Below are 21,016 nucleotides of genomic sequence, written 5' to 3' on the forward strand. Positions count from 1 at the left end.
CCTCAGGCTCTGCACTAAAGACATGGATGCAGGCTCTGCTTCTGACCTACACTGACCTTGGGCAAAGCTCTTTGCTCCCCTGATCCCAGTTTCTTCACCAGCAAAGCAAGAATATCAGACCACAAGACCTCTAGGGCTCTGTCCAAATGCCCCATGACTGAGGGAACTGGTAGAACATTCTATGTGTGTGTCACAACATGAAGTGCAAAGACTTTCATCTCCCCAAATAATTTTGTTTTTCATTTTTGAAATTAAATTTCAGATTCACTCTAACTGCCAATACTAAAATTCTCTATGTGCAGTTCTAAACTTGACAAACCAATAAAATGAAATTATTTTATTATTCATCTTTGTAGAACATTGAGGTCTCCCTAAAGCAAATTTAAATGCACATTTAAAAAATGTACTCTAGAGTTCAGTTCAGAAGTCCCCTGGCCCACGCATCACACTGTCAATCCTTTGTCCTTGAGCAGTGTGGTTGGGTGGGTTAACTACTGATAAACACTGGGTGCCAGGCCCTTGTCAGGGACTATGCTAACAGTCTGCATATTAGATCCCACCTACCCCCGCCCCCAACATACGCAAGCTATTTCTCAAATAGCAAACCTTACATTATTTCTGCCCGGAAGAAACAAACGTTTATTGAGAAGCTTTGGGGTGTGACCTCTTTAAGTCCTACTTCTCATTGAAGGACTGGTCAGTGTTAGACTGGGCAATGCCTGTTTGTGAGAGAATCACTCCCTACAGAAAATTCTCCGTTTCCTTTAACTCTGCGATGGGTGACTACACATACTGGTATATTTCCTTTTAAGATAATTATTAATATCTCAATAGCATGGTGTCTCTTAAGCCTGGGCCCTTTAGAATTTTTCATGTACCTGTGTTCCTCTGCCCATACCAGCTGGAACTCTAATAGTTTTCTTCCTTTTATTCTAGAAGACTGAGAACATTGCATGTTTCCGCCCCCAGGGCATGGAGCCCGGGGTGGGACAGTTTAGTTCAGGAAGCCCAAGAAGTGTGGGTGTGCAGCCCTTGTTCAAACACAGCCTCTGAATTGCCTGAGGCTCAGGTGGAACTTGGGAATGAGGGGGTCTTTGGTGAATAAATTGGGTTTGCCTGCTTCTTCCCAGTGCAGTGGAGCTTGGTTCTGTGGTCAGGTCCTTATACCCTGTCTGCCTTTCTTGTTTCTTTATTTCTCTGGTAATAATTGTGGAATCAAATAAACTGGGGTTTGATACCGACTCTTAGCACCGTGGGGGAGTCACTTAGCTTCCTTGAACCTAAGTTCCTGGGCTGCCAAGTGAGGATAAGTACTAATTGCTGTTCCGCCTACTTGACAAGACAGTTGTGAAGGTGCTGAGTGCCGGGCTGTGGATCCAGTCTTTCCCATGGTTCCTGGTGTGGCAGGAAGAACTCTGGGCCTGCAATGGGGGAGGGAGTCCCAGCTCTGCCACTGTCTCCCTGTGTGACCTCAGGCAGGTCTCCCCGAAAAAATAAGATATTTTATAAAGCGCAGTTTCCTCCTCAGTAAAATGAGATTCCAGGTAACTCACCGACTGTGGGGATGAATCTGTTCCTTAAAGCCTGTGGTACATCAACAACCCAGTCTTCCTGCTTGCTTTCCCCCTTCTCCACTACCAGTGATCATATGATCCCGTAGATCATATCCCTGCTTGAAACCCAACATTAGCTCCTGCGGCTCTTTAGGGCTTGCCCAGAACTTCCCTGCTCCGAGCACTGAAGGCCCCGTGTTCAGGGAAACCCTGCGTTGGTTGTTCACACTACTGAGTCCCACAGGGCAAACCGTGTGGTCCCACCCTCCTTTCTAGTGCTGCTCTCACACTCCCCTCCCTTCACCCTATGCTCCCTTCTGTGCCTTGCAATTACCTGGGGAGCTTTTGACAAGATATGGATACCCTGGCCCTGCCTGTTGAGATTCTGATTTGATTGTTTAGGGCGGGGCCTGGCATAGGTATCTTTTAAAGCTCACCATTGGTTCTAAAGCACAGCCACAGATGGGAACCACTGCTCTATTCTTGTAGGTCCCCAGACACCCATTTGCTGTTCCCTGTACCTGAGGTCACCTTTCCCCCACTCTCGTCTCCAGCTAATTCTTGCTTATCCTCCTACTCAGGAGGCTCTTTCTCCAGGCAGCCTTCCCTGACCCCTCCAGGAAGACTTAGCTGTATCCCTCTGCTGGGCTTCCCCTACACTGGGCTTGCTTTCATCAGAACCTGCTCCTTCCACATCATGATTGTTGGCATACTCCAATCCTCTCCCTCATTAGCCCTCAAGTTGCTTTCAGAAAGAGATTTTTATCTTTCCTTCTTATATTCCTAGAGTCAACCAGGCTCTGACACATTGCAGACTCTCAGTATGCATTCAGGGAACAACTTAATCAAGACAAGACCATCTGACCTCTGGAGAGTTACATTCTAAGAAAGAAATGTCAGCACCAATAGCCCTCGAAATGATAGAAACAAGAGGTTAAAGAAAAAAAAGAAAAAAATAATAAAAACAGATGCATGTAACAATATATGTGCTTCAACCAATCTATAAAAGTGGACAACCCTCATATTCAAATTTTTAAACATTCTTAGTTCTGCTCTTTTGTGGGTAATGGTTTTTTTCCTCTTCCAGGAGAAGAAAAGAGGCATATTACAGAAATTCTTCCTCCTCCAGCAATACGTGTCACAGAATTGTAATTGGAAGTGATTTCCCTGACAAGTCATTTTGGCTGTTGGTTATTTTCTCTCTTCCTCCTTGCTCTTCCCTCAGCTGGTCATCTGTGTGTTTGGAGAGAGCCAGAAAGGTTCAATGCTAGGAATGTTCCTCTCTCTCTTTAAAGCTCTTTAATCGTCAGGCTTAATGATCTTCAAAGCAGCCCGTAGCCAATGTGACCCCACTCCCTTGCCTCCCCATGCTGGGGAGTAAAAGCCTGGAGTATTTTTGTCATTTTGAGGACTTGCATATTTGGACAGCTTTGGACATCTGGAAAGTGTGGTTTTCACTAGCTCTACAGGGATAAGCATGTCAGCGTTTCCAAGCTGTCTTGCACCCTTACAACTGGACGCATTGAAAAATTAACACCAGACTCCAGAGTTAAGCAAACATTAAGTTTATAGGCCTCCTTGCATTTGACCATTTTCTGGGGCAGCAGCCCTTATCCTCTGCCTTTTTGTGTGTGCAGTTAAGTGTTTGCTGTTGTTGATCCTCAAACTCTCTCAACTTTGTGACTATCTACAGTGCTTGGTCCTGGATAAGTTTGAAAACTATGATGATGAAACTCAGCTCACCCAACGTGCCCTGTCTCTACTGGAGGAAAACAGGTTCTGGGCCGGAGTGGTATTCCCTGACATGTATCCCTGGACCAGCTCCCTACCACCCCATGTGAAATACAAGATCCGAATGGACATAGATGTGGTGGAGAAAACCAATAAAATTAAAGACAGGTGATGTTTCAGGAAGGGCTTGCTGGGTTTCTCCAAAGTCAGTGGGAAATTATATTTGGTAAAGAGAAAGGGATTAAGACTGTTACTCGGCTTATATATCAACAAAGTTAAGTTAAATAAGAAAAAAAAATATTTTATAAAGCTCAACAAAGTGTCCTTGGATGAAAGCTATGACCGAGTCATGTTGTGGCTAATATTTAAAACTGAGATTTAAACTGAGGACTAGGAAATAGAATTGGATCCTTTGGAAACTTTCAGGAGAAGGGTTTTAAGAGAATGAGTTCTGAGTCACCCTGTGGTCGGGAAGGTGTTAGTGAGCTGTCCGAGCCCCTTTGTCCCTCTGTGTCTTCTCAGGTACTGGGATTCTGGTCCCAGAGCTGATCCCGTGGAAGATTTCCGGTACATCTGGGGCGGGTTTGCCTATCTGCAGGACATGGTTGAACAGGGGATCACAAGGAGCCAGGTGCAGGCTGAGGCTCCAGTTGGAATCTACCTCCAGCAGATGCCCTACCCCTGCTTCGTGGATGATTCGTGAGTCCCAAATTCCCAATCCTCCTCCATGACATGCTAACTGGGATGCTGGGGTAGGCTGGGTTGGGCTAGGGGTGCTCCTAAGACTTCAGTGTCTTTGTAAACAGCCCCAGGGACCAGAGCCAAATTGGAGACTAAGGAACCTGCTTCTCCCAAGCTCCAGTCAGGCACAGATGAATCAGTGCAGTGGTGTGAGAGGAAAAAGAGTTGGTGTAGCTGGAAAAGGGAAGGGGAAAATTAAAGCAAGGGAAGTGAGGCTAGGGGAGGGGACACATTCCCCACTATGTAGTATGTTTGGTATGTGGAAGGTTTCTAGTCAGAATGTTTGCCCAGTGATTGCCACATTAGCATTCATTTTGGACTCTGCATGGCCAGTAGGTGTGGTTCCCAGGAGCCCTGGAATAATGCAGCCCCCTTCCCTAACATTCCTATGATGTTAATGACAAAGTAGAAGAATGTGTTAGATAAGCTCAGGCCCCACCTCCCTGGCCACCCCTATCCCTGGCCCATGTATCTGTTGACCAGGAGCAAGCCAAGCAAGCAACCTGCTGTTTCACTGAACATGGCTTTGGGGGTGGTAGAGAAGGGGCCGGGGTAGAGGGTCGAGAAGGATCATTTGTCATTACAGATGAGTCAGACACGCCACCAGGACAGCAGTAGAGACCTACAATTGAATTTACTTAAAACCCAGTGTGAACACAGGAAACCCTCTTTTAATAACTGTCCAGTGGGTTTGCCAGCCTCAGCTCTACAGAAAACTTGAGATTAACAGTGGCCAGTCTGCAGTTAGTTTGGGCTTGGGCAATACGCAGAGCTGGGAAATGCAGCCAAGGGCAAAAGCCCAGGTCCACTTTAGGATTGGAATGGGAGTGACTGGTGAGGAAATGAGGTGGGTGTGGGGAGGCAATAGAGATCTGGGTCTTTCGGTGTGGGAGAGTCCTCTGGTGGCCAGTCCCAGAAGTGCATGCTTTACAAATGTATGCTTTTCTCCATAGGGCCATCTTGAGTGAAACCCTCCCACGCTGGAATTGGGCCCGTCCAATGACAACACACAGCAGTTTTCAATAGATAACAATCCCAAGGGATTTACTAGCACATGGAGCACAGGGAAAACATGTGTAAAGTTCACAAGAAAGTCATTCCAGTGTATCAAATCTATCCTGTTTGCTGGGTGGATATACCAGGGTCTGCTCCTCCTGTGCATGGCTGGTGGTGGAGCCAGTGGCTGTTGGATAACTATTTATTGATGGATCATTTGCCTTCTGAAAGTGCTAAACTGATTAGTTATTTTGTGCCTCTTTTTGCATAACTAGGGTTTGAACTTCCAGGGCAGACTGTGCTGGGGTGATTGACCCCCTTGGGGAGCCAAATTATTGATCTTACAACTACCACTTGTCCTTGTCAGTGCTCTACCCTCTTGAGTTTCAGTGCCAGCATGTAGCTGTCTACTCTAATTCCATCCACATCATGAAGTCCACAGTCTTTTCCTTGCAAGGCTTTACAGGGAAGATCTTTGACATAGAGTATGTAACTTTATTGACACATTTTACTCATAGAGCATTCACCTGGGCTAACCAGAAAGCCAACACTCCACTATAAAGAAAAAATAATGCTTCAGGACTAACGTGGAATGTATTAAAAGATTCCAGCCCATTGAATGTCCAGGGGAGGGTTTCCTGTTTTCCTTTCCCTCCATCTGGGCTTTGTTTTCAACACATTCATTCAACAAACATTTTTTCTGCCTCTACCAGGTACAGAGCTCTTTACCATTCTGCTTCTCTCCTCTTGCTTTAGTTTTATGATCATCCTGAACCGCTGTTTCCCTATCTTCATGGTGCTGGCATGGATCTACTCTGTCTCCATGACTGTGAAGAGCATCGTCTTGGAGAAGGAGTTGAGACTGAAAGAGAACTTGAAAAATCAAGGTGTCTCCAATGCAGTGATTTGGTGTACCTGGTTCCTGGACAGCTTCTCCATCATGTCAATGAGCATCTTTCTCCTGACGATATTCATCATGGTAAGCAAAATGGAGAAGGCCCAGAAAATCTTGAATACTTTGGGTTGTCTCCCCTTTCCTCCTGTTAATGTGCCTGGACTAGTCATCTGATCACCAAGGAGAACATGCCTTCTAGCTTCCCAGCCCTTCCTTTTAGCCAAGGTGGAAGATACTCAGAGAGACAAAATCTCCCCAAGGAGCCACTGTGTTACCACATCCTCCCATCTCCCACTTCCTGCTTAGGAGTCCATGATCCACACAGACTTTCCAGTTCCATTCTATGACCATCTGGAGATGCTGCTATTAGCAGAGCCCTGCACAGGGTGACAGTGTATTCAAAGTGGTCTTCTCTTTCCAGTACAAAAGAAATCAGTTCAGGGAGTGTTTTTCCAGGCTTACCATTTTAATAACTGGCTAGACTTGAAATGGGGAAAGCCTTTTCAATGTTAGTAAGGGAGGAGATCTGGATTATTTACTAATCACCATCATGGTCACCTCATACATGGCTTCACCAAAAAAATTTCTGCTGCCTGAAAAATCTCTAAGATCTCTCTCTTTTATAGGATAGAATTTGGAGCTCATCTTTCCTCCGTGATAAGGAGTTTTTATAGCCACAGGCAGCATCTATTGGTCCATCTTCTGCAAATTTGCAACTCCTTTGAGAGCTAGACTTGGAAATGAAACATTATTGTGCAATACGCTGCTATCCTTCATTTTTAGCTCTTCCACCACAAATGATTGTTTTTACTAGGTGAATAATAAGGATATAAATTTGCATATTTTTGATATTTTACTGGATGGAATTTGGTATAATTTTTAGACTTCAGGCTTTGCAGGCTCCTGCTATGGACTAGTGGAGCTTGTTCTACTTCTTCCCCATCATCATATGAAGTGCTGTGCTGCACTAGGCAGTGTGTGTGGTGACCACAGACTGGCTGAGTGTCTCCCATCCCATGCTGGCCCATATCTGGTGCCCACCTGATCCTTCCATCAAATCCTGTTCAAACAACACATCTCCAGTTAAGCCAAATCTTGCCCTTTCTTCTTATGGTAAAATGTACTAAATCTGAAGGTTTTGTCTTTTTAGTGTTGCTCTGTGATCCAGTGATCTGTGGGCTTCGTTAAGCCCTGTGGTAGAATCCTAGCAAAACAAATGCTAAGGTAGAGGTCATTGTGCTCAAACAACCCAATCCCACCTGGATGTGTCTTTACCATTGCAAAGGGTACCAATGTTCTAAGAGATGAGGGGAGGAGCTGAGCCCCTTGTCTTCCTCTAGGGTTCCCTTATTCTTTCCCATCCCTCAGTCTGCTCCTTTCCCCAGTACCAACGTGTTTGTGTCCTCAGAATTCAAGGACTAAAAATGTGTAAACATCTGACTAGCAACAGCCATGAGACTTGCCTGACTTGTGATAAGCAGCGTTGATATTTGCCCTCCTAAGAATGGGCCATTAGGTCTTCAAAGCTTTTATGATGTGAGGTAAGGAACATTCACCAAGAGTTTCTTGTACAAAAGAGTTTCTCTTTGTGGGAACTAGAACATTGTTCCAGTGATGACGGAAACAGAGCTTTCCACACCAAAATAGGGTTTTCCTTTGAATGACTCTCCCACCTTTCCCTTTTCTCTTCCTCCTTACCTCAACAACACAGGAAAGAAGCTGGAAGCAGGGACAATGGGAAGGTCCCTTTGTTATTTGAGCTTTTAGAAACAAAAAGAAAAGTGGCCATCAGAGGAAGCCACAGCTGGTAAAATTGTAGGATCACAGAGTGAGTTACACCTCTAGCTTAAGTCAGTGAAAAGTCCTAGAAGTCTGTGGTCATAGAAGTTCTGGAAGTTTATGGAACTTTGTTTTGAGCAAGGATAAGAAATTGATTTCAGGCCTGGCGCCATGGCTCACCCCTGTAATCTCAGCACTTTGGGAGGCCAAGGTGGACAGATCACTTCAGATCAGGAGTTTGAAACCAGCCTGGACAACATGGCGAAACCCTGCCTCTCCTAAAAATACAAAAATCAGCCAGCGTGGTGGCACATGCCTGTAATCCCAGCTACTCAGGAGGCTGAGGCAGGAGAATTTCCTGAACCCAGGAGGTGGAGATCGCAGTGAGCTGAGTTTGCGCCACTGCACTTCAGCCTGGGCAACAGAGCAAGACTCTATCTAAACAAAATAATAATAATAAAAAATTGATTTCATTCTTCTGAGAACTGCAACAACGACATTAAAAGTACTTCCATTCAAAAGCCACGTGTTCAGCCATAGACTTACTTTTATGGAGCTGTGTGTGAGTGACATACAAAATCAGGAGCTCTGAGTCCTAATTGAGACTTTTATTCAGATTTCCTCAGATTTGGATTCTAGTTAAGCGTGGGTCTGTTCTGCGCAGCCCCCTCCCTTGCCATTTATTTTACCTGTTTTTCAGTCTGTTCTATCAGTACCCACAGGCAGGAGAGCAGAAAGGAGAAATGGTAGCCACAGCAGACAAATGGCATGTTTGTTCCACCCAGTGGAACACATGCCCATGACAGATATTACTCATTGGTCTCTCTTTTCTATGAGAGGAACCCAGAGCTCCAGGGAACTCTGGATCAATTGAACTCTGATCAATTGCCAGTTGATCAGAACTCATTTAGGTCATGGACCTATTTGTTCCTTTATGTTTCTGGGAAGAGCACAGGATGATCTCTATGTACTCATTGACGTATTCAGAGAGTAAAGTGCCTCATAGGATGCCTCCAGCAAAGGATAACCAAGAAGGTCTAATACATTTGGCAATCTCAATTTATTCTATAGTGTACTTGGATAGCATTTCCCTTAGCAAAAGTTGCTAGTTTGGTCCTATTTGCTACACGGCTGAAGTGGTTGTTGATTCACTGGTTAATGTGAATGCTACTGAGGACTGCCTAGGAAATGTATTTGTGTAATATTCATGGATGGGGAGGATCAATCCACTTCCAAGTGATTTGGATTAATTACTGATATTTTCACCTGTGTGGTTAGCAAATTTCAGAATGCAAGTACAGATTATGGCCTTGGCAGGCCAGGCCCCAGGCAAAATGTTGAAGCTCCTCTGGAGTCCCCTCCCATCTCTCTCTTTTGTTTCCCATCTACCTGTGTTATCCAGGGCCCTGTAGATCCTCCAAGACCCCCTACCCAGGTCTTCCTCCCTTGTCCAAGCCATATTTCTCCATAGTACCCTGCTTCTCACCAACGATTTGCTTAGTTAACACATAATAAATACTATTAAAAGAGAAACTTAGGCACATTAAAATGTTAAAGAGTTTATTCCAGCAAACAGTGATTTACAGGAGGTCCCAGATCACATGTGGTTAAGGGCACCACTGAGGGGTGGGGAAGCAAGATAAAAACAAAACAAAACAAAGCAAGCATTTGATTGGTTCAAGTGGAAAGTCTCTCATTAGAGGTTAGTGGGCAGTTTGTGATTAAATTTCTCTAAGCTGGATTTTGGTTTGCTGATATAGGAACCCAGAATGCTGGGGCAGTTTCAACCTGATGGTCTCCCAATTAATATGTTTTAGCATTACTAATGACTGATAGAAGCCTAATGTGTTACTCCTCCCAGGAAAAATGGCATTCCTAGGAATAAAGGAACTCAGCTCATCGAGTATGCCTTGTAGAAATTTAGGCACTAACATGAGAGCCCTCTGGGGCAGAGTGAGAAGGCGCCGGTGGAGGACGGGAATTACTGACATGTGGCCTCTTGATTTCAGCATGGAAGAATCCTACATTACAGCGACCCATTCATCCTCTTCCTGTTCTTGTTGGCTTTCTCCACTGCCACCATCATGCTGTGCTTCCTGCTCAGCACCTTCTTCTCGAAGGCCAGCCTGGCAGCAGCCTGTAGTGGCGTCATCTACTTCACCCTCTACCTGCCGCACATCCTGTGCTTTGCCTGGCAGGACCGCATGACTGCTGAACTGAAGAAGGCTGTGGTGAGGCCCTTGGGCTGGCCCCTGTCCTATGACACGTTTCCTCTGAAGGATCTGTAGCAGTCCTAGAAGCCTGGCCTGCCCTCTGAGGAGGTCCACTTTGCCTTTGACATAAGATTGAAAGGTTCATGTAAGGCTAAAAGATACAGGGGCAAAAGTGGGAGCAGTCGTCACCCTGAGTGATGGAACAGTGACTCTTCACCATACTGCTTGATTAGTCTGCCCTGGGACAGCATTAAAAAACTAGTTCAGGGCCGGGCGCAGTGGCTCAAGCCTGTAATCCCAGCACTTTGGGAGGCCGAGGCAGGTGGATCACAAGGTCAAGAGATCAAGACCATCCTGGTCAACATGGTGAAACCCCGTCTCTACTAAAAATACAAAAAAAATTAGCTGGGCATGGTGGCACGTGCCTGTAATCCCAGCTACTCAGGAGGCTAAGGCAGGAAAATTGCCTGAACCCGGGAGGCGGAGGTTGCGGTGAGCTGAGATCGTGCCATTGCACTCCAGCCTGGGTAACGAGAAAACACTGTCTCAAAAAAAAAAAAACAACCTAGTTCAACTTATGGGTCCCTTTGTTTACACATGAGAGCCAGCAGCCCGTTTCACTTAGCTTTCTTTCCTACTCTTTGAGATGAATCAGAAGGGAGGGAGTTTGTCCCTTTACTGTCTGTCCAAAGAGATGTTTCCATTAATTAATAAAAGTTTTTGTTTTGCTTCAAAAGAACTTGAATTGGAGTATTTTCACAAGTATCTTTAACATGCTCTACCAGGGCATGCAGAAAGAAGAGCAGAAATGAGACTGTCCACTGAGTCAGGCTCGCTGGCCAGGAGAGGACTCCAGAAAGCGACTTATGATTGCCTGAGAAGCTTCTTAGTTCACAATTCCCAGACCCAGACAAAGAGCGCTGTCTTTTCTCTAATTGTTTTCAAATGGGCCATTTCCATCCTCTAATCAGCCTCTGGCCCTGAAGGGTGCAGTTCCCCTTGTCGTCTGGGGTCGCCCTGTCTCTGTTCTGTAGAGTCAAGAAGGAACAACCACCTGCCCTCACTGGGGAAAGACAGAAACTCTGACCTGTCCTCACGACTCACACTTACTAGGCTTCAGAGGTGTCGAGGCATCTGCCTTTCATTTCTGAGGTTAAATAAGACATCAATTGCTGCCATTTATAGCACCCCCTTTTCTAAAATGATCACAATGGATTAGTGGCAAGAAATCCTTATGATTCAGCCTGTGAGCAGAGCTGGGCTACTTTGGTAATCCTTGGGTAGGCAGATGGAACTTTGAGGCCATCTTCTTGGCTGTTTAGATCCACTAGGAAGCCATAGGTCTGGCAACTGTGGACTAGCGCTGGGCTGAGAATTGTTTCATGTTTTTTGTTAATGTATAGTTAGAGAATCCCTTCTTTGCAGAGAGACACTCTGAACTCCCCCTAGCCATCTATAAGAAGACTCCTTTGGCCCCTCCTGAGGTGGCCTTACACTGGGACACAGTGGGGAGGGACCCTCTTTTGGCCGTCCCCTCTATCTTGAGGGCATCTGGGTGCTGTTGCATTGAATAAAAGGCACTGCTCATTTTCCATGCCCTCTCTGCATCACTACAGAGCCTGCTGTCTCCGGTGGCATTTGGGTTTGGCACAGAGTACCTGGTTCGCTTTGAAGAGCAAGGCCTGGGGCTGCAGTGGAGCAACATTGGGAACAGTCCCACGGAAGGGGACGAATTCAGCTTCCTGCTGTCTATGCAGATGATGCTCCTTGATGCTGCTATCTACGGCTTACTTGCTTGGTACCTTGACCAGGTGTTTCCAGGTAAGCATCCCCTTCTATAGGATAAAGGTAATTGAATTCTTCAGATCCCCAGACCTCTCCATTCATCTAGTTTAAATTTCATCACTTCTAAAGCTCTTTGTCAGAACCAGCATTTGAAGTGTAAATGTAGAAGTCAAAAATCCACCAGCAAATCCTGCTGGCTCTACTTGGGAAATAAATCCAAAATCTGATCTCTTATTACCACCTCCACCACAACCTTCCCAATCCTAGCCTCCTCCTTTCACTGTTACCTCCCACCAGTTCATTCTCCACACTGTAGACAGTGAGATCCTTTCAGAATTGAGTTCATATGGTATCAGCCCTCTCTGTCAAATGCCTCCACTGGCTTTTCCTCTCATTCAAAGTAAAACCTAGTGTCCCAACTCTGGCCTCCAAGATGCTCCATTATCTGGCCTCCAGTTCTCTTCCTCATCTCACGATTTTCCTTTCTCCCCCGTGGTTCTCTGCTGTAGCCACGTTGGCGTCCTTACTGTTTAACACACCAAGTGATTTCCTCTTCAGGGCCTTCCCACCTGCTGTTCTCATGCCAGGAGCACATTTCTCCCCCCGACCCCAACCCGCCCCTCATATCTGCAGACTTGCTTCCTTACTTTGTTTAGGTCTCTGTTCAAATGTCACATTCTCACAGGGATCTTTCCAGACTAAAGATATTTACATATCTATAGCTCTGTAAACAACATTCCTTCAGGGTTCCTGTCCCCTAGCCCTACTTTATTGTGGGGAACATTCTTCACCATCTGATACGATGATGTATCTTATGCATGTATTTACTGACTCTGCCCTTAGTAGAATATGAGCTGTGAGAGCAGGCACATGGCCTATTTTGTTAACTGTGACAGTCCCAGTGCCCAGAATAGTGCCTGACCTTTGGTGGGCACTGAATGAATACCTAATTAATCAGTAGCATGGAAAATCAGCTCCTAAAAATTGGCTATTTGCACAGTCTTATATTTACTTTGTAGAAAGTAAAATTTTCCTTTAAATTAGCATTTTCTGGTCACTAAAGATGCCCCATCTTCATCTGAGTGGTCTCCAAGTCAGCTGATAGCCTTCTTGTGCGGGGGCAGCTGTGCCTGGCTCTTGATGCTATAGCTAAGAGCAGGCAGGGGACGGTGAGGCTGGTCCAGTCCATGGGGAGGGAAAAACTCACAGCTCTCAGATCATCTCAGGACAGACTTTGTTGGCAGAAACAGGTAGGCAGCCACCCTGAATAGGAGGGAGACCTCTAGGCTGGGTCAGGAGGCTTGGGTTTGCATCCTAGTGGCATGGGTGCATTTGTTTACTAGGGCTGCCATAACAAAGTACCACTAACTGGGCAGCTTAGACAACAGCCATTTATATCTCACAGCTCTGAAGGCTGGAAGTCCAAAATCAAGATGTTTGCAAGGCCACACTCCCTCTGAAACCTGGAGTTGCTTGGGCACTCCTTGGCTTGTAGATGCGTCCCTCTGATCCTCCGTGTGCATGTGGTATTCTCCCTGTCTTACATGGCCATCTTATAAAGACATCAGCTGGGTTAGATTACGGGCCCACCCTGCTCCCATGTGACCTCATCTCAACTAGTCACATTGGCAGTGACCCTATTCCTAAACAAAGCCACATTATGAGGTACCTGGGGTTAGCACTCTGGTGTCTTTTTTCTTGACACCACTTCTGACACCAAGTGTTTTGTTTTTTTGTTGTTGTTGCTGTTTTTGACACCAACCAATTCTATATTAATGGGCTGTCCACAAATTTAATTCTGACACTATCCAGAATTCACGCAGACTCCACAGGTTCAATCCTACAAGACTGGCCCCTCTTCTGATGGCAGCTGGAAATGTGGTGGCCAGGCTACCCACACTTTTGCCAGAGCGCTGTACTTACAATCACAGCTTTATAATGAAGGATATAGCTCAGGAACAGCTGCATGGAAGAGAAGCACAGGACACAGTATGGGGTTGGGGGCAGAGCTTCTATGCTTTCTCTAGACACACCATCGTCCTAGTACCTCAAAGGGTTCAGCAACCCAGAGGCTCTTCAAATCTTGTTGTTCAAGAGTTTTTTTTTTTTTTTTTGAGATGGAGTTTCGCTCTTGTTACCCAGGCTGGAGTGCAATGGTGCGATCTCGGCTCACCGCAACCTCCGCCCCCTGGGTTCAGGCAATTCTCCCGCCTCAGCCTCCTGAGTAGGTGGGATTACAGGCATGCGCCACCATGCCCAGCTAATTTTTTGTATTTTTAGTAGAGACGAGGTTTCACCATGTTGACCAGGATGGTCTTGATCTCTTGACCTTGTGATCCGCCCGCCTCGGCCTCCCAAAGTGCTGGGATTACAGGTTTGAGCCACCGCGCCCGGCCTGTTCAAGAGTTTTTATAACCCCATCTCTAGAACTCTACTCCCCCACTGGAGGTTGAGGGTTGGGACTGAAAGTTCCGTTCTTCACATGTGTGGTCTTTCTGGTGACCAGTCCCCAGAAACTGAAGCTATCTTGGGGCTCTACCCTGAGTCACATCATTAGCATAAACTCAGAAGTGGTGGAGGAAGGGACTCGTTATGAATAAAAAAAAAAGACACTCCTTTCTGCCAAGAAATTGCAAGGATTCTAGGAGATCTGTGCCCTACACAGAAACTGGGGACAAAGACCAAGTATATTTCGTATTATGCCACAGACCTAACATATCTTTTTGGAAGGAGACCAAATTCAACCCACGACAGTGACTTTGAACAAGACACTTGAACTTAGTCTATTTTTTCTATCCTACTAGACTACTAAACTGATGGAAAAAGATATAATAGATGAAAATTACTTGGTTAAAACATAAATTTGTGCATAATTCAAAGGTTTTATTTTAGCCAAGCTAAAGTTTTCATTTATTTAACAGCTATTTACTGAGCAGAGCCTGTGTGTAAGGCTCAGCAGGGCCAGGTTCCGGAAGTAGAGTGGTGGAGATAAAGATCCAGACCTGCCCAGAGGAATATACAGTTCAGTGGCAGCAAAGCCTGTGAAACACGTGGCAACTTTTTTAAAAAGCTGAGACCATGATTTTACAAAATCAACATTTTGTAGGCAACAGAACTTTCTAAGAGAACTGGACTAGACATTTGGGAGTCTTTTTCTTGAAACCCTGATGGATCCTGTAGAATGAGGGGTGGGGATGTAGGGTTAAAAACAGCGACATTAGAATTCGATTACATGTGTTGGAATTCCTACATTTCTATTTAACTATCTGCGACCAGGGACAGATGGCTCAAGCTCAGTGGGCCTTAGTTTCCTTTCTCACAAGAATAACAATACTGCCTACCTGCTAGGGTTGTTTTGAGGTTTAAATTATTTAACACATGGAAAGTACTCACAGCAATGCCTGCCACAGAAAGAATAGCCAGTTCATGTTAGTGATGATCACCATTATTGTTATCTGACTCCTGGTAAAGGACATGATTTAATTCTGTCATGAAATGTTTTCTTGGAAAAGTAATGTCAACCAAGATTATTGGTCTTGCTGTTGCTTATAACACCCCAAAAACATGACCGTGTGGATAAAAATATGTTGGAAGGAGTAGTCTTTCTGAAAGCCTGCGAAAATCCATGTAATGATAACTATAAATATCTATGGTTACAATTTGAGGTTCAGGGAGATAAATTCTGGATCTTATAGGACTGCAGACTACTTAGACCCTGTCTGTTTATTTGTCTCTATCTTTAGGAGACTATGGAACCCCACTTCCTTGGTACTTTCTTCTGCAAGAGTCATATTGGCTTGGCGGCGAAGGTGAGTTCTTTAAAAATTAAAACATAAATCTTAATGTTTGAAATCAGCTCCTTGGTCTCTCTGCAAGATGTGTATGGGTCACAGAGGCAGCCCTCTATGTAAAGGGTGTGATTCCTGATGAGTCAGCTTCCTCCTGGGGGATCTGCCCCTCGATGGGCATTGCATCATCTGGGAGCCCACCTTTCATGAGTCGCTGGGCCTGCACGAATGGCTGAGCATGCGTGAAGCCCTGTGTTCTGTACACCTTGTCCATGAACTAAATTGCCCTGTTTAAAAAAGGCCAAACCACTTCAGAGTTCAAAGAACTTGTGCAACTTTTCAGTATAAAGCAGAAATCCAGGGAATCATGAAGGAACCTTTGCATTCATCTCCCACTGCCTTCCTCCTGTCTTTTTATTCCTCTCCATCTTTTCAAAATATAAATTAGTTTATTCTCCCAAGATGGAGACTCCTCCTGGGGCTGGAGCAGAGCTGTTGATCTTCAAGGCAATACCTAAGACTCTCCTGGTGTTGATCTTTCTTGAGGTTGGGGAAGAAGGCTGAAAGGACATTTGACCACAACACATCTTAGGTAAATGGCATCTTTACCACTGAACCAAACAGGAGGCCTAGCTAGAGAAAATTCTGGAAGTGGGGAGAAGCACAGACTTTTTTGTGAGGTCTGAGAAAGCAAAGAAATTCCAGAGTGTAAGCAGGGGACTCCGCTAGAGCTGGGAGGCTCTGCAAGCAAAGGAAGTACTCTCCCACCTGTTTGTTGCTTACCTACCTGTTCTTTACTTTGTATGATTGGGCCTAGGCCAGGACTTATCCTGTAAGCACTGAGATCGATGTTTGTTTTCTCTAGGGGATTAGTGTAGGGCCTTTAAAAGGCTTGGCTAGGTTTTTTTTTTCTTTTGTTTTTTTTTTTTTTGCTTTTGTTTTCACTGGGTCAAACAAATAGCACTTTAACAGCTCAGTATTTTTTTCATTGCATTGACGTATCCATCTTGTCTATCTGTAAACTTGTTAATTTTTTACTATAATAAAATTTTCATATAATAAATGAAAATTGTCAACACAGGGGTATATTCCTAGAATGTTTTTAATGTCCATGAGTGATACCAGGGCTTGTGAGCATTTTTTTTTTCTCTGCAATTCCAACAGATACTCTGCCTCTTAAGAAAAACAGAAATCGTAAGAAAAATATTCAAAAGTGAATCACAAATATATTTGCCAACGGAAGGCAAATGTTTTTCACCTGTCTCATACGCTGGACTGAAATAGATTTCTAAAACTCTCTAAAACCGGGAAAGAGCTGAGTGTCTCCACCCAACCTCCCTCCTTTCACAGATTAAAAAACAAAAAAATGGAGCCCAGGAGACATCCAGTGTCTTCCCCTATTGGTCACTTGGGACAAAATCTGGAACTTGCACATATATTACCTGGCAAGAAACTCATTCTAGTGATTAAACTCTTTAGAAGGATATTTCTGAAGAACAGTACTAAAGATGGCAGGTCCCTGACCACCAGGCCACTACCTGTTGCTCCAGCACACATAATGCACATTTTCAGAGGGCAGGGGACAGAGGGGCATTGGGCCCTGGGTAACTGTTGCGTTGGGAAAACTCAGTCTGCTCCTGTATGTGCACTCAAGACCGAGAGTCCTTGAATGCTTGGCAACGGTGGTTTCCTTCTGCCCCTGCCTTCCTCTCCAGCAGACTGACTGGTCCTTCTGCTTCTCTTCCCCTTCCAGGATGTCCTGATATCTTTTTAAACCAAATGCCAAGTTTGCCAAAAAGTGTCTCTGTGTATGTGTGTATGTGTGTGCAATGCATGTGTTTATACCACACTTCACAATTTGTCCACGCTTGTGTTAATACCGTCACTAGGCTCAACCCTGGTGAGCTTGGTATCTTAATCCCAAGATATTTAAATGCCCACCTAGGTGTATTTCTCAGGTGAATCATTTCTCAAGCTGTAGTTTAAGCTGGCTGCCCGTCATAACACTTTAAACAGACTTTTACTCAAAGTTCATCATGACTTCGACATGTTTTGGATTGGAGTAAAATGTGTCAGTGGTGGGCTAAAGAAAATTATTTCAAATTCAATTCTTTTTTTAATCACAATTTCTGACACTGTGGCCTCCTCCTGGCACATGGAGAGGAGGTGAAACTCTCCAAGTCAGAAGCTTCTGTTAACAAAACTCCCTCTGGGATTGGCAGAGATTGTAAGATCAGGCTTCAGTCCCTCACAGCCGTGAAGCAGGTCAGAGCCTGGCTGGGAAACTTACTTGCTCCCTGTACTTCTCCCCTCCTTTCCTGCCTTTGCTGGTTCTCAGCTCTCGGTGGGAGAGTAACATTGGCTTCTGGTTGGTGCAGGGTGTTCAACCAGAGAAGAAAGAGCCCTGGAAAAGACTGAGCCCGTAACAGAGGAAATGGAGGATCCAGAGCACCCGGGAGGAACACACGGTAAAATCCCAATGAAGAATGCACAGCAGGGGCGAGGAATAGGCTCGAAGCACTGCAGAGGACCAGAGCAAAACACCTCGTGACAAGGGTGGAAAGAAGCCCATGAAACTGACTCTGTTGACAAGAGTTAAACCTGATCCCTTCTCAGAGGTCCATCTGCATGTGTGTGGAATGAATGGTTCAGCCCAGACATTAGCGCATATTTCCTGGAGAAAGCAAATACCAAGTATGTAGTGTGCCTGTGCCCTTGTTAGGCAAATCCCAAGTGAGTTGCACAAATGTGCTGACTTCCGAGGATTTAGCAAGAACAATAACTTTGGTCACTGGGACTTAAAGCGGATATGAGCTATAAGGAAAGACAAAAATAAATGCTTCTGTGTCCAGGGGGAAAGAGACTCCAGGGGAGCTGACTACACTTCACTTATGGCTTGCAAATGTAGAAGGCCATTCATTGAAGGCATCAGAAGCCTTTCCTGACAGTGGAAGTTCCCTAGTAACCCCTAAACTGACGACCCAGGTTGACAAGTTTTGTTTTCCTGGCTTTTGCTGCCCTCATCGTCTCTTTTGACCCAGTTCTGTGTTACTCCCAAGGTTTTTCATTCCCTAAGCATATGCATTTCTCTGTGGCCAGAATGCCCTGGGTTTAGAGAGGCAGCACAGTCCAGGACTCTGCCTGCCACTGCAGGAGAGGGTCTGGCCTTTATTCTTCCAGCCCACCCCAGAGGCCATTTCACAAAACAAAAACCAGAGACCTGCAGCCCCTCCCGGAGTTAGACTGCAACACACTGCACCTCTGGGAAGATCTTGTCCCAGAGTGGAATGTCTAGGCTGAAATTAGGAGGCTAGGGACTGGTTCCAACTCAGTTGCAGGCAAGGCCAGGAGGCACAGATAGAAGAAACAGTGGAATTTCCCCCCCTAGGGAAACAAATGCTTAAAACCACAGTATTAAGATGATAAATTAAGCTGTGCCATATAGGGTGAAATGATGTGGGAGAGATGGGAGGTCAGGGAGAACTGAGATCACCGGGTGAGGGTCTGCACTAGAGGGCACATGGGAGGAGGAAGGAGGGAAGTGGGATTTGAGGGATGGTGATGGGGAAGTGTGGACTACCCTCCCAGCTAATTGGAAAACTTTGGGAGTTCTGAGAAGCAAGACATTTTAGTCAAAGTCAACTCAAAGATTCAAGCCAAGGTGACTAGGAGAATGGCGGTCCAGAAAAGGTCATGGGAGGGTCTGAAGGCAGATGTTGTTTTGGGAAGATGAAGAACCTAAGGCACGTCCAGAAATTCGTGAGGAAATGCCCTGTGCACTGTTAGCAATGAGGGCCTAGGGCCAAGGTTGAGCTTGAGGCCCACTCTCCCTATAGACAGTGAGTGCACTCTGGTGAGCATGGGCTCTAGGTTCAAATCCCAATTCTGCCACTCATGCCTATGTGTCCTTAATAGAACACTTGATGTCTCTGTGTCTAAGGTTCCCTCGGCTACAGAAATGAGCATAATAAATGTCTACACCTCAGGACCATTATCAGAGTGCGTTGAGGTAATTTGTGTAAAGCAGTCGAAACAGTGCCTGGCATGTAGGCGGTGCTATATAAATGTTTGATGCTATTATTACTATTATTATTCTGGAGTCTTCCTTACCACTGTGATAGCTGAAGCCACGAAGGCAGATGGTGTTATAGGCAGAAGCAAATGACCTGGAGAAAGAGCCCTGGGATTGTGTACATGAGGCATTATGTTTACATCAGGTTCATTTTTTTCCTCCAAGACTCCTTCTTTGAACGTGAGCATCCAGGATGGGTTCCTGGGGTATGTGTGAAGAATCTGGTGAAGACTTTTGAACCCTATGGCCGGCCTGCTGTGGACCGTCTGAATATCACCTTCTACGAGAACCAGATCACCGCGTTCCTCGGCCACAATGGAGCAGGGAAAACCACCACTTTGTGAGTCTTCCAACAAAGAGGCTGGCTGCCATGCTAACCTGTCATTTCCTGGCTTAGTCTTTCCCTGTCAGCGGCTGTTTACTCTTTCCCACAAATTTTAGTGACAAATCTTTGTGGCCCCAAAAATGTGTAAAAGCTTTCTGCAGTATTCAAAGCTCACTCATATGTATTCTCTTGAGGGGGAGGTAGAATAAGTTTATTGCCTCTTTTGTGTGCCGGGGAAGTGGACATTCATTCAGAGAGTTGAAATGACTTTCCTGAGGCCACCAAGTTGTCATGGCTCAGTGGGGACAAAAGCCAGGCACACGGTTGCCTCTTGTTTCTCACACCTTGAGTCTTTTCCCTGTTCCAGCAGTCCCTGGTGGTGACCAACTCATGCCCATTGTCATCACATGCGTGGGAGCTGTAGAGTCCTGCTATTTCTTTTTTTTGTTTGTTTCTTTTTCTTTCTTTCTTTCTTTTTTTTTTGTTGGGGGGGACAGTGTCTCATTCTGTTACCCAGGCTGGATTGCAGTGGCACAGTCTCGGCTCACTGTAACCTCCTCCTTCCAGGTTCAAGCAAGTCTCCCACCTCAGCCTCCAGAGTAGCTGGGACCACAGGCGCATACCACCATGCCCAGCTAAGTTTTGTATTTTTTAGTAAAGACAGGGTTCCACCATTTTAGCCAGGCTGGTCTCGAACTCCTGACCTCAGGTGGTCCACCCACCTCAGCCTCCCAAAGTGCTGGGATTACAGGTGCGAGCCACGGTGCCAGCCCAACTCCTGCTATTTTCAAGGAACATTCTTTTTTCTGCCAATAGTTATGCAGGCTTCAATATCAGCTGATGAGGGTTAGTGGTAGTTCTGGAGAAAGTAAAAAAAAAAAAAAAAATCAGTCTCTAGAGGGGCCCGTGGAGTAACTGGCAACAGAAGGTCAGGGCAGGGAAGGCAAAGGGCTCTGCGTGGACCTCTCAGCTCCACAGGCGCACCACTCTCCTCCAAGGGACCCGAGCGCCATCTGCTGAGAGGAGAACACAGCCTGCCCTGGTTTCCCAAGGAGCAGTAGACACAGACCTCGAAGGAGGGCAGCGAACCCACGTGACACAGTCTTCAAGTCCTTTGGAGAGCCCCAGGAAGGAACAG

At 45.6% G+C, this 21,016-nt stretch overlaps 1 protein-coding gene across 1 annotated transcript in view; it reads left to right on the top strand.

Moving 5' to 3' along the window:
* Positions 1-21,016, top strand: part of ABCA4 (ATP binding cassette subfamily A member 4) — a 131,795-nt gene that overhangs the window by 56,399 nt on the left and 54,380 nt on the right. The window contains exons 12-19 of the mRNA XM_039460931.2: positions 3,247-3,452; positions 3,807-3,983; positions 5,778-6,000; positions 9,705-9,926; positions 11,525-11,729; positions 15,437-15,502; positions 17,860-17,949; positions 19,719-19,893. Of these exons, the coding sequence (XP_039316865.1) occupies positions 3,247-3,452; positions 3,807-3,983; positions 5,778-6,000; positions 9,705-9,926; positions 11,525-11,729; positions 15,437-15,502; positions 17,860-17,949; positions 19,719-19,893 (1,364 nt within the window). The remainder of the gene's footprint in view (positions 1-3,246; positions 3,453-3,806; positions 3,984-5,777; positions 6,001-9,704; positions 9,927-11,524; positions 11,730-15,436; positions 15,503-17,859; positions 17,950-19,718; positions 19,894-21,016) is intronic.

Source organism: Saimiri boliviensis, chromosome 11, assembly GCF_048565385.1.
Source record: "Saimiri boliviensis isolate mSaiBol1 chromosome 11, mSaiBol1.pri, whole genome shotgun sequence".
Classification (NCBI taxonomy): domain Eukaryota; kingdom Metazoa; phylum Chordata; class Mammalia; order Primates; family Cebidae; genus Saimiri; species Saimiri boliviensis.